This window comes from Ruditapes philippinarum, unplaced genomic scaffold (genome assembly GCF_026571515.1).
Source record: "Ruditapes philippinarum isolate M1 unplaced genomic scaffold, ASM2657151v2 ctg3676_1_1_1_1, whole genome shotgun sequence".
Lineage (NCBI taxonomy): Eukaryota > Metazoa > Mollusca > Bivalvia > Venerida > Veneridae > Ruditapes > Ruditapes philippinarum.
The window spans coordinates 36,365-50,145 of NW_026851915.1; the positions used below are offsets into that span (position 1 = coordinate 36,365).

The window sequence follows — 13,781 nt, forward strand, 5'->3', positions numbered from 1 at the left end:
TTTGTACTTTACCTCTGCTCTCCTCTGGCATATACAAAAGTTATTTGCCAAAGTGAAGGGAACTACCATTAGTTAACTGACTGACAACCTGCTCAGGATTGATATGGTGGCTGAACTGTTCTCCGGTGCATTCAAAGTTGCTTAATCGGTGCAACATTTCTTAATTTATTTTTGCCGTTTTGGTTTTGTGTATAGGGATTTTATTTCTCTCTAAATTATTTCCGTGACTCGGCGTATATACAACCACCATCACCACTACCTGTTTTACCATGCTTTTACGAATGTGCCCATTTAAGTACAACAATTGCACCAAAAGAAAAAATAAGTACAAATATAGAAATAAACACTAGCCAAAAGTAAACCATGTCAACAACTTCAGCTACTTCCTGTCCATTGATATCATTTACAATAACAGTTTTCAATGCATTCATTTCTTTTTCACACAACTCGGCGTTTGCTTGAACTTCGTCGTTTTTTGGTGTCGCAATTATAGCTTCAGTTTCCAAGTCTGGGTCAATATGTGTCAGGTATGTGTTTCTTTTTCTTCTTTTCATAACCATTCGCAGTATGAAATTTGGGATTTTCTTTTTATCAATCTTTTTTACGTTTGTTAAGTGAACTATAAATATACTCCATGCCACGCCAATCGTATTTATCAGATTGATTATCAGAATTTCGTATGACATGTAAGGTAATCTTAATGAGTTATTTGGAATTGAGTCAATCGCTGCAGTTGTTGCGAAAACTAGGGATAAATATAATGTTACTGCAAACGATAATCTTTCTCCGGAGTCTGGCCTGACATAGCACGTTGCTATATTAAGACTTGACATAAGTGTTATAGGAGCATATATGTTATTGATAATGAATGTCGGTCTCCTCTTTAGAGAAAAAGATACATCGACCATAGGGACAGTAATATGTTTAAATCTTTCTTCTTGAACGTAACCTACCGCAGCATTTGTATTTTCAATATACCATTCACCATTTTCCCTAAGTTTTTTAGTATTCATATTTCCTGTTGGTATATGAATCATCAATTCTTCAATCCGATAATCTGACACAATAAATTGAAGGTGGCAGTGGTGAATATCAAATGGATACAGCGTAGTGTCAACTATACATCTTGTCTGGTACGTCCCAATGTGAATCAATGTAACGTTTCCGTTGTTAGTTACCCAAGCAGAAAATGCACCGCTGCTGTAAACTGAAGACTCTACGTTCACCGGCTGTTTCGTTAGTACGATCTCAGGCTTCCAGAACTTCCCTGTAGGTATTTGGAGAATTCTTTTTCCGCCATATTGAGACGGATCCCATGTTAGATATTCATCTTTCCAACTGATTTCGAAGTATCCTGTTATAAGCAACTCCCCTGTCGAGATGTCAAAATGTTCGACACTGAGTAGATACTTTGTAAAACCAATCTGAAATTCCAGGAAAAAATAAACAAAAGGTTATGCGATCCTTTTTCTTGTATAGTATTTGTCAATGTACCGTTTAAAGAATAAAACGCGCTGTTTTTGACGCTTTTAAACTAACTGTCCTTATAACTTATCAAAGATGGACAGTCAAAAAGAAATAAAAAAATAAACGACAAATTACCTGATAAAAAGATTGTTTGTTATTTTTCTAATTTATGAAAAGAAGTAATTGATTTACGTCCTACTGACTGGCTGGAACTTTTCATTTCGATGTAAGAATATGAATTGATTAATTAGTATGAAATATTGAAATTTGTTCGAAAACCTTTTTCTCCAGGATTATCACTATAACATTCAAAATCATCATTATTTATCACGTAAACATTTATTCATATTGTTTTTTATATTTGATTACGCTTGACTTTTGAATGACAAAGTATTACACTTATTGTATTACATGGCCATATTAAGACATACTGGCATCTTCTAAGGAATAAATCGGTATAATTGACAGCACAGGAAACGATTGTTATATGTCAGTCGGTGATTACAACCAAGTTGTTGACCAAGATAAATCTAGTTCAACAGATAAAATATCTAACATGAAGATCAATTTTAATGGAAAGGGATCCCAAATATTGTCATTTTGGACCAGCCATGAGGTAGTAATCCAAGGTTCGGTGACCGCATGGGTTCAATGCCGCCAGGGACTAGTTTTTTTCTTTCTTGAGCAAGGGCCTTTACACTCATTACATGCATTTTCTTTGTTCTAGAAGGTATTTGGTGTCCCATTATAGAGTATAAAGCTCTATCTTATTGTCTATTTATAAAATCAAAGAACAGTAATATTATGTTGTTTTCATAATCTTATGGTCGATTCCCCAAAATGTTGAAACATAAAATGTTTATGTTATTTGACACACAATAATATTGTAATTAAACAGAATGAAATTGTCCGGAGCAAAATATTTCAAGTACGACTATTTTTTTAATTTAACGACGATATTGTGCATGTGCCTTTCGCTAGTTCATTTTGTCGTTTCATATAGGTATTTTGAAATTTGCTTTAATCAAACAAAAATTGTGTATACTATAGGCAGCAAAGATATAGGTTGAAACATCGCAGCGGAAGTATGCAAAAATAATGAAAATTTATTCAAAAAGATATTGATTTTCGAATTGTTCAGCGATTCTTAAACCAATTTCTTTTTAGGTTTTATCATTATTTTTGAAAAATATAAACGGAAAGTGCAATTAAACATAGTCTGAAATTTTACACATATTTAATTGATACAGACCTACATCAAATGTACACAACTATTTGGAAAAATAAATTATCTCCTGTTTATCAATGTCAAAGAAAAACCTCAAAGAATTGAGTCCTTGGTGCATATAGTTTTCTGCCCAATTAAACTAACAAAATATTTATAAATTCTGTATCAATTAAAATTCGGTTTACAATTGAAACATAGTGTTCTATTAAAATGATAAGTTACAAGTTAAATTCTTTGCGGGCAAGCAAACATATGCTAACAAATTAAAGACGAAGTGTTAAATGTTTCATTTAAAATTAGTTTTAGTGTCTTTTGCCAGAAGAATCAAAATGGGGATCAACATGTATATACCCTCGTTTAGAAATAGATAGGGAAAATCTAGAAATACACGACGTAATAGCTAGGAGTGGGCAGACATATAATTCAAATTTGAACAAAAAGTCAAAACATATTTATTGAATGTGCGGCATACATTTTTATTTCAAATATTTTTTTACAATCTGTAACATTTAACATATTGTTTGTTTTAGACGGTCTGGTGATGTCCAAAATTTACATTATCATATATGGACGAGGGACTAATAAAATTGTATATATCTACCTAAATTCAGACGAAATTGAATATTATAACGAAAACGTCAATAAAACTGTTTGCAAAAAATGTTCATTATTTATGGTAATTAAAATGTATTTGACCAAGTCAAACATGATTTGAATTAAAAATGATATGGTTTTAGCGTATGTGTGTAACAAATTTCAAATACATCTTTTATGAAGTTTTATCCGAATTAAGAAAGTATACAATGCATATACATACATCTCTTCATTTAGCATGATGATCTGATTTATGACTCTTCAAAATAGAGCTTTTTTAAATTTTGATAATTCATCCTAAAATAAACTGTATGCATAATAAATTTATTGACTAAAACAAAGGAATGCTAGATGAAAAACTATTTACGATAAATGACTTATTTAATTAAAAAATATATTAAAATGAAGAAAACTAAAAAAAATTAACAATTAGTCTATCAATTAACGGCATTTTTTTCAAACCAATGAGGAAAATTCTAGCAAAAACAAACCATTATTTAATCGGATAGAAAAACATGGACATCACCCAAAAATAGAAGACAAAACACCAAAACCAAGTGTTCAGGCTCGGTTTGGTTGAGCTTGTACATGTACAAACAATCATACACTCAATATAGCATTTCGGAAATTTATCAAGACTTTGAATGATCGAAACTTCCATTGCAATTTAATGGAAACTTTATAATATTAAAGTATGTTCTTACTAACGTTGTAATTTTGATCGAAATATCACTCGATTTGAATAACAAGAACAAAACTTAAAAATTAAAATTGCAGGACGAAAGGTAAGGCAATATATAATAAGAACACATATAGATACTGAAATAGTACACAGTTGCAGAGTCGCATAATAATATTGAAATATTTTATTCATTTATTTATAAATACAAGTAATTCACAAAGATATATGTATTACTTTATGATATTTTTATTGATTTTAGAAAAAAAACCTACCTTAATAACGTCAGCCTGGTTATGTAATGGCCTAACAAGTTTGTTGTATCTTGTATCATCGAACAAATACCTAAGTAGATCATTCATTTCAGTATACGTCTCTCCCTTTGTCATAGTTGCAAATACAATTAGCATGTATATCAGCCAAAGTCTTTTCATTGCAAAAACTTATGAGCAAAAATTAACCTTTTCTCACTGCAACTATTTTAGAAAATGAGAAATAAGTTTTGTCGTACAACACTAGAAAGATTCAATGCGTGTTCCGATTTCTATGTTTAGTTGAACTGAACGACAGCCTAGAGCGAATCTTTTTCTCAATATATCGTAAATTACTCGTTTATATTGATGTTTACAAGGCAACAGTTATTGATGATTCTTTCTGTTTTCTGTTAAAAGAAAAAAATACATTATAGACCCTTTTATTGTTGATAGAAGAATTTTGTAATCGGTTAATGATCACGCAATATGATTGCATGACATTTCAAAAGAATAACAAATTTTCTAATTGTTTAGACTGCTTTTTATATAAATGATAATAATATTTAAATTATATTTGATTGGATGACGGGATTGACATTTGCTTTTTCGTAATTAATCACACGTACTGTTGTTTCTTAACTTAGATCATTACTTAAGCTACATGTTTTTTCTTTAAAATTGTACTTAATTAGTTTTTAGATTAAATGTTTATGGCACGTGGCGTAGATATAATTGCCTGTTTAATACTCTAACGACATTGTTACTTCACATTTTCACTTTTTTTGTAAAATAAAAAAAAACCTTCTCATCGGAATTTCTTTGTTTTTGAAATGTGACCATCCTAATGCATTACCTCGCTTTGAAGAGTAATCAAATAGGCTAGAACTACAATTAAATACATTCAAACTTAGGACCATGGGTTCAAGCCCGAGAAGGGTCAACCTTTTTTCTTACTTCTATTATTATCTTTAAACATTATTTATCTTTCATATTCATTTTGGGAAGAAAAAGTGTTTGATTTTAATTCTTAAATCAATACATGTATAGCTATTTATTTGCTAAATGATTCTAAATCAAATAACAAATATAGTACCAGATGTTTTCAAAGTGCAATAAGATCAAAACTATCGCGGTATAAATACAAGATCAACTAAAATACTTTGAAGAAAACAAAGGGAAACTTAAAAAACAGGCACTCATTTTAATAAATGTTAGGGATTTTAAATTGGGCTCTCAATGTAGGAAATTGATCAAACAAGTGTTAAAATGTGTAGAGTAGGGTAACATTTTCATACATATTTCATAAATTTTGAGAAGAAACAATTATTGTGCTTAATGTGGATTGTAAGCTGAATGTCATTTTTTGTTTCTTACCAGAATGGAAACATTTTTCATAAGAATGATATTGTAGATTATCTAAAGGTTTCTTTTTTCTGAAAAAGGTACCTTCTAACATCCATGATTAGATTCATAAAATTGCTGGGGCATAAAGTGTTACCCTGTTCCGTCCTTCAGTCATTCCGTCCTTCCGTCATTCCATCATCATCAGTTTCCGTTCATTATCTTAGTAACGTTGCACACATTCAGCTCAAATTTGACACATGGATATATTATGAGAAAAGTTGCAGGTCAAGTTCGAATTTGGTCATGGTTCGATGAGTTTTGACAAAGATTTGCCCCTTGTTTAATTTTCAGTTTCATGGTTCGACGATTTCTGGCGGAGTATTGCCTCTTTCACTTTGTTGTGTATATTCAACTCAAACTTAAAATAGATGGATATTTCATAAAAACATACTGGTCAAGTTTGATTTTGGTCTTAGTTTGATGATAGCTGATAGAGTTATCTTTCTTGAACTTTGAAAAAAAAATCGGAATTTTTTAGTTTCCATTCATTATCTCTCAAATGGTTGTACACTATCAACTCAAAATTGACATATTGATACATCTTAGGAATAATCAGGTAAAGTTTGAATATGGTCGTAGTTCAATGATTTTGGACAAAGTTATCTCTCTTGAATGTTGGAAAAATTTTGGATTTTCAGTTTCAGCACTCATATTTTTGAGGAAATGTAGTCATTATTTTGGCTTTAAATATGCAATATGCAATTTACAAGAGGTTAACACTGAATTGTTTCAGTGCCTTGAACTTGGTATGAAAATGCTTTGTGTTAACATTGAATAGTTTTAAGGGTTTTTGAACTTAAAATGAAAACAAAAATAGTTTGTGGAAAAAATGTGGAACTTAATATTGTAACGTTTGAAACTTTGGCTGCATGCAGGGGCATCCGTGGTGTGACGACACATTTCTAGTGTAAACATCTGTGTTGTCAATTTTTCAGTGGCTTATAGTGCCTGTTAGGGTGGCCATATCTTAAGAAAACATTCAACCCGTTAAGATTTAAAACATTGGATTTGAAATGGCAGTTTTAATAGTTTCAAACAATAACGCCACTGATAAAGAAATGTAATATCTATTTGTCCATCGTACATAAAAATTAACTTGTTTGTAAGTTTGCAATATTATGTCATCCAGCGATAAAGCTGAATATTTCATAATAACATCCTTAAAATAGGTATTTGTTTGATTTCATTAGTCAAGATCGCTATAATGGTTTTATAGTGATCGAGAGTGAAAAAATCATCAAGAAACCAAGAAACCATACAACATTTTATTGTAGATTACTTTTTTGGCTTCTTTGTTAAATGAAGCCAATGTGTAACTTAAAAACATTTTGAGAAGAAATCTGGACCAAGCAAATGACAAATTAATGGACTTTTAGCTTCTATAACAATATTTTATTTAATCAGAAAGATAAAAACGGAACATTTATTTGCCTAGAAACAGCTTCAGTTAGTTGTGCTTAACATATTCTTCTTGCAAACAACGTGTTACAAAATGTTCGTCGTTTTATAGTTGATGGTGTTTGACGATTTTGTTTTTGAGTTTTCTATCCCTGAATTAGATTGTTTTACGATTGTATCCATTTGATGACCACAATTGCACCAAAAGAAAAAATAAGTACAGATATAGCAATAAAAACTGACCAAAAGTAAATTTTATCAACAACTTCGGCAACTTCTTGTCCAGTAATATCGTTACAAATTACAGGTTTAGACGAATCTACTGCTTTTTCATTCACCTCGTCATCGCATGTCAGTGACGCAAGTACATCGTCAGTTACAGATTCAGGTTCAGTTATCGAACATATGGACAAATTTCTCCTTTTCATCACCACCTTTAATATGAAGCTTGGAATTCTCTTTGTATCAACCCTCTTAACATTTGCTAAGTGAACTATAAATATGCTCCACCCTACACCGATTGTATTAATAAGGTTAATCATCAGAATTTCGTATGACATGTAAGGCATTTTCAGTGAATTATTTGGAATTTTGCCAATCGCTGCAGTTGTTGCGAAAACGAGGGACAAATATAAAGTTACTGCAACCGATAGTCTTTCCCCGGAGTCTGGCCTAACATAACATGTTGCTAAATTTAGACTTGACATAAGTATTATAGGAACATATATGTTATTGATTATGAATGTCGGTCTCCTCTTTAAAGTAAAAGATACGTCAACCATGGGGACTGAAATATGTTCAAATCTTTCTTCTTGAATGTGAAGAACCGCTGCATTTGTATTTTCAATATACCATTCACCATTTTCTTGTAGCTGTTTAGTGTTAATATTTGCTGTTGGTAATTGAATTATCAATTCTTCAATTCTATGATTTGACACAATAAATTGGAAGTGACATTGGTGAATATCAAATGGGTATAGCGTGGTATCAACTTCACATCTTGTCTGGTATGTTCCAATGTGAATCAGTGTAACATCTCCCTTGTAAGAAAGCCAAGTAGTAAAGGCATCGCTGTTGTAAATTGAAGACTCAACGTTCACCAGTTGTTTCGTCAGTACGACCTCAGGCTTCCAGATCTTCCCTTTTGGTAATTGAAGAATTCCTTTACCGCCATATTGAGATGGATCCCATGTTAGATATTCGTCTCTCCAAATGATTTCAAAGTAACCTGTGATTATCACCTTTCCGGTCGAGATGTCAAAATGTTCGACGCTTAGTAGATACGTAATGAAATTTACCTGAAATTTCAAGACATTTACATCCATCAATGATATTTAATTCAAATGTACATTTAGTCTTAGTTTATGCAATGCCCTTATTAGCTAGGTTTTCAACTTATTATTATGTCATTTCGGCGAATGGCGGGCGGGCGTTCGGGCGTTTCGGCGGGCGTCAAACAAGTGGTTTCCGGTTGACAACTAAAGTTAGAAATGAAGTATTGTATGTAATCAAATTTAGTATAATATGGTAAGATTATGTATAGACATCACTTGGAATTGCTTTTGGGTAAAAAGGGTTAAAGTTTTTATTACTTAAAGAAGAGAAATGGTTCCCAGTCTTAACTTCAATACAAATTAGATATTCTACTCACTCTTCTTCCTTATGTAGAGACAGAGACCTCATTTTGGATTGCTTCAGGGATGTGTACCATTATTTTTAAAAGTAATTAATTAATTACAATTAAAATATAAATCTTCCCAATTACAGTACAATTACAATTAAATGAATTTTCACATTGTAATTAATTAATTGCAATTAAATTTGAAAAATAATTAATAACAATTAATTATTTTCTAATTAAAATGCTTTAATATAAAAATTAACATAGTTACAAAGCACACCAGATAAAGAAAAATTTATTTTCACTTTGAAAACATTAAATCAATCTCATCAGTCTGTTTTCTGTTCATAATGCCTTGTTACATTTATCAAACATTAGAGCTTCAAAATTTTTGTCACTCATATTGCAGCGATCAGGACGAAAAACGTTGCCTGCAATAGAGAACAGTCTCTCTACAGGTGCAGATGAGGCTGGTAGAGCCAGATAATGAATTGAAAGCTTTGACAATTGGCAATTTAATGACCAATATGTAAGAGGATCAGACTCGTATTTTTATTGAATGTACCAATATTGTGTTGAAACTATTTTGTAGAAAAATTGCAAGATGAGTGAATACTTTTGTGAGCCCTTGATTGATACTTTTTACTTCTGGCAAGTTTTAATGTTAACAATAGTCACCAACAAATACTTGCCAGTATATACCTTAGGCTATATAAATCATGACAATACTCATGAAAAGCTACCTGTATTAAAATCATTGACAGGTGATTATCAGTTATCACTTCTTGAAAGATTATCTATATAAGACAATACAGGTGAAAAGTATGCATTTTACTTAAATCAGATCAATGGTTAATGTGCACAGTTTTCAGATTAATTGAATTTAATTGAATTAAATTGACAATTAAATGAAAAATTTCACAAAGTAATTAATTAATTTCAATTAAAGTAATTGAGTTTTGGTTCAATTAACAAATATTTAAAATTATATGATTTTTAATACTTCATTGTAATTAATTAAATTATATTAAATAATTGTAATTGTACCCATCCCTGGATTGCTTTTGGGTCACAGTTACTAATAAACAGAAAAACGGTTTCCAGTCAATATTTTTACAGACATTCGTTCAAAAACATAAATACCCGATTTAGATCAATAGAAAAAGCCAGTTTGGAAAATATACACTTAGGTGAAAAAATAAAAAGCCATAAAGCATATGGCTACTTTATGGGGGTTTATTTCGACCACCAGTACTGGCATTGTATTTTGCCGGATTGTACATATATATCATATGGGAAAAAAGATAAATTTGCAGTTGAAACCTTTTTTGAATTTTTATGTAGCCATTTGTTTGTCAATATTGTTTTCAGCATTGTAAGTAATTTTGACAGATGCATAGATGAACATAATTTATCTATTTCTGTTGTTGCTTTTATCTTTTTTTATTTTATAAAATAATCTTACCTTAATCAGGTCGGATTGGTTTTGTATTGGTCGAAGAAGTTTGTTATATCTTGTCTCATTGAATAAATGTCCTAGAAGATCGTTTATTTCGGTGTACGTTTGTCCACGCGTCATCGTTACAATATTTACAAGAATGTAACTGAGCCAAAGTGTAACCATCGCAATAAATACTTGATAAAATTGACAGAATTTTATAAGCAAGGAAAATAGTTTTGAACAAATATATTGCCTTTTTCACAACACTTTATACTCTACAATATCAGTTCTAATCCTAACTGTCTAGTAAAATAACTGCCTATAGCGATTCTCTTTTTCAATATACCGTAAAAACTCGTATGTTAGGATGGCGTTCTCAAGAATGGATTAAAGGATTTTTATAAAATTATATTTCAGTAACAACAAAACAAACATAATCCATAGTAAAATCTTGTTTATTTAAATATGCTCTTAAAAGTATTGGCCAAATGGTGATGCTGAGTGCAAAAAAATTCTGGTTTGTTGAAAGTTAAGTTTATTGACTCGCTTATTTGTATTTTTTGTGAGAAAATTAAATTGTAAAACGCGTATGTTTTCATAATATATTTGCAAGCAAAATGTAAAAAAAAATCCACAAAATTAGCCATTTAAACGTTATTTTTATCTCTCTGCGCTGCTTTTACATTAGTTTGAATTGCATCGTTTAACAACAAAATAATCGTGTCTGTATGAAATATTTTAAAAATTTCCTTCTACTGAGTAGAATGATTTAAACATTGGAATGCTGACTTCCATAAGTTCCAATGATTAATTATGATGCCTTTTTAAAAATAAAATACATAACACATCTTTCAGTTCTTATGCAAATAATTATTATATAAAGGAGAAAAGAAATACATAATGCATAACGTTTTGTTATCGAAAATCGATGTTGATTTTTTTTGTAAAAACTTAAACTTGGATATACCTTTATTTACTACTAAAAAATAATTATATTGTTTTCTTAGTCGTTAGTCACAAAAGTCATAGAAATGTAACATTTTGTTAATGTATAACATGCAAATAACTGTGCATCATAAACTTAATGAAAAAGCAACTTGTCCGCTTGAAAGAACTTTTTTTTTAAATTACCTTCATGGCTAATGATGCATGTACCAAAACATTAATAAATAGTTAAATTAACTGAAATAAAATAAGACGCATAATATTTTGTTCAAGTACATTGTATTCTGTATATGTAAAGTTTTTATGACAACATTGACATTCTGTGTTTTCCCCTTTACTTCAAGAATCGGCCATACGATTACGGAAACAACATTTATTTTACTGTTCGTCACAGATATTCTTTCTTATTCCTCTGGAAGTGCATTGAATAAACGTGAAGTGTGTAACAAAGCAGACTACAAGTCACAGCTTGATCTGAAACATTGTCACATTTGCATAGAGAAACCAAACAACATATTTGATAATAGTCACATTTACATAGAGAAACCGTATAACATTTGATAATATTCACATTTACATAGAGAAACCAAACAACATTTGATTATAGCCACATTTACATAGAGAAACCGTACAACATTTGGTTATAGATTACATCTTTATGATTCTTTGAAAATTTTAGCCTATTCAATATCATCTACCATTTTAAGAGGAAATGTGGACAATACAAATGACAAATAAGTAAGCCATCAATCTTTTATGTACAAAAACTTGAGAATTAAGTGTTTATTTCGGATAAAGAGAAACACAGATTGTTTTTACCTGAAAAACAACTTAAGTTTCATAATTTGTCCTTGAAATATATTGCATGCAAATGAGGTATTAACAGTATTATTTTAGTCGTTATCAGCCTTTGTACTGTAACATTCAAAATATTGCCTTACAATGGTTTGCTCAGCAATGACTATAATAACTGTTCATCAACCTAATATTTTTAATTCCTACTTTTGTAATGAAATGGAAGGATTTTATCTAACATATTATAAAATATTTGCATGATATAACGTGTTAAAGTATATAACAAACAATAGCATAATGTAGAAGTATTCTATGACTCCATTTAAATCTTTTAAACTTTTCATGCTTGCTTTGGCGTCGATATTTAGTAAACCAACGAATGAAACCGTTTAAGTTAATATGGATAGAAATTTGATAGTCAGACCTAAATACATTTGAACATCGGTTACGAAACAGTATACAATGCATGAAGAACTTTTAAGATACCTAAGAATCACATATTTACATGTTTACCATGCGTGTTATTTAAAAAGTATTAGCATCAGTAGATGTATTCATAAGACGGTGACAACCGGCACAAAAAGACCGATGTGATATAAATGCAGTTAACGGTGTTTCGATATTAATTGTTTTTGTTGGGATTAGAATTTGTTTTGAAGAGGTTATATACAGTTTGTGTTGGCTACTTTTCTTCATCTTTTTTACATTTTTCCTATAATATACATGCTTTCATATTTAAAATACAAAACACAACACATGTAAAATAAGAACAAGTATAATATATGTTTTCTCCTTAAGGAACAATCTAACAATTTCTTAATTGAAAAAAAACCTGAACATTTTCTTTTCCAACGTAAGTGTTAATTTTAATGGGTAAATCTAAACAAAACCTTGTATGCCAGAGAAGAAAAATAAGTGCCTTTGCATTTCTAGTTAATTTGATATGATAAGAAAAATTAACAAACCTTGACTGAGCTTGTACCGTGTCTTTGTTAACAAAACTCCTATTTAGATTTTAGGTCATTTATTTCTGTATAAATTTGTGTAATTGTAAAACAAAATCAATAAGAAAACTTACAGTACTTTTGTCAGTTTTAATAAGATGTTTTTTTTATATCTTTTGTTAAGTTTAGAAAGATGTTTTTGTACATAAAATGACGCATTGCTTCTTATGGCTTCTTCCATTTATAATCTGTCACCACTTTTAACAGGAAGCATGGACCACTCAAGTGATGACTTAGTAACCCATTAGCTTTTATTGTCGTGCTGATTTTTGTCAGAAAATATAAATCTTTTTAGCGAGGGAGTCCATTTATTTCTTGGAATAAATTGCACGCAAATAAGATGCTAGATCGTAATTTTCTTGCTTTGTAAAAGGTCATTTCAAAATGAGGCCTCATTTATTCATAAAACGACTTTTTTCACAAAAACGCTAAATAAAGGTCAAGGAACGAAACAAGGGAAACAAAATACCCTTTACAAACATTATCACGCATGGATATGTATGTGTGTATTTTCGTTAATTTATACACTCCACCGCTTGCTCATACGGGCTAGTCCTTCAAATGAGGATGAGTCATTTCGGATTTCGGAGGATAGTGCAAGACACACATACAGAAAGATGCCCCAATGCCAGAAACTTCTCTTGGTTCTTTTGCGTATCAAGTGTTTAAGAACTTAAGGACATTACTACAAGTCTCACCCATTAACTAATTGAGCTTTGCGGACTGACTGACATATGAATACAAATAATCTATAAACATATTTTACTAGAAACATTGGCATATCCGTACTTAAAAACATGTAAGCCATTTATTTAAAGCAATTTCTTGTTATTTTACAGATTCACTGTGCTTATCTTTAAGTAAATACTTCTAAATTTATTTAAATCAATGAAGTTCTTATTAAATATGCTTAGTTTGTGTAAGAGAAATCAATGCGACCTTGCCAAAAAT

General features: G+C 30.4%; 1 protein-coding gene across 1 annotated transcript; it reads right to left on the reverse strand.

The window, feature by feature from the left end:
* Positions 1–275: 275 nt before the first annotated feature.
* On the reverse strand, positions 276–10,224 carry LOC132742602 (neuronal acetylcholine receptor subunit beta-3-like). The gene is made up of 3 exons (XM_060731055.1): positions 10,111–10,224; positions 7,330–8,322; positions 276–1,424 (listed from the first exon to the last, which is right to left on the reverse strand). The coding sequence occupies exons 1-3, from the start codon at positions 10,222–10,224 to the stop codon at positions 276–278; spliced, it is 2,256 nt and encodes a 751-aa protein (XP_060587038.1).
* Positions 10,225–13,781: the final 3,557 nt, after the last annotated feature.

Bases quoted from the DNA above. Each gene is read 5' to 3' on its own strand.
- LOC132742602 (XM_060731055.1), bottom strand. From the start codon at position 10,224: ATGACGCGTGGACAAACGTACACCGAAATAAACGATCTTCTAGGACAT. The intron at 8,323-10,110 runs GTAAGATTATTT...TTGAAATTTCAG, and splicing joins ACCAATCCGACCTGATTAAG to GTAAATTTCATTACGTATCT. The intron at 1,425-7,329 runs GTAATTTGTAAC...CTGGAATTTCAG, and splicing joins CAGTAGATTCGTCTAAACCT to ATTGGTTTTACAAAGTATCT.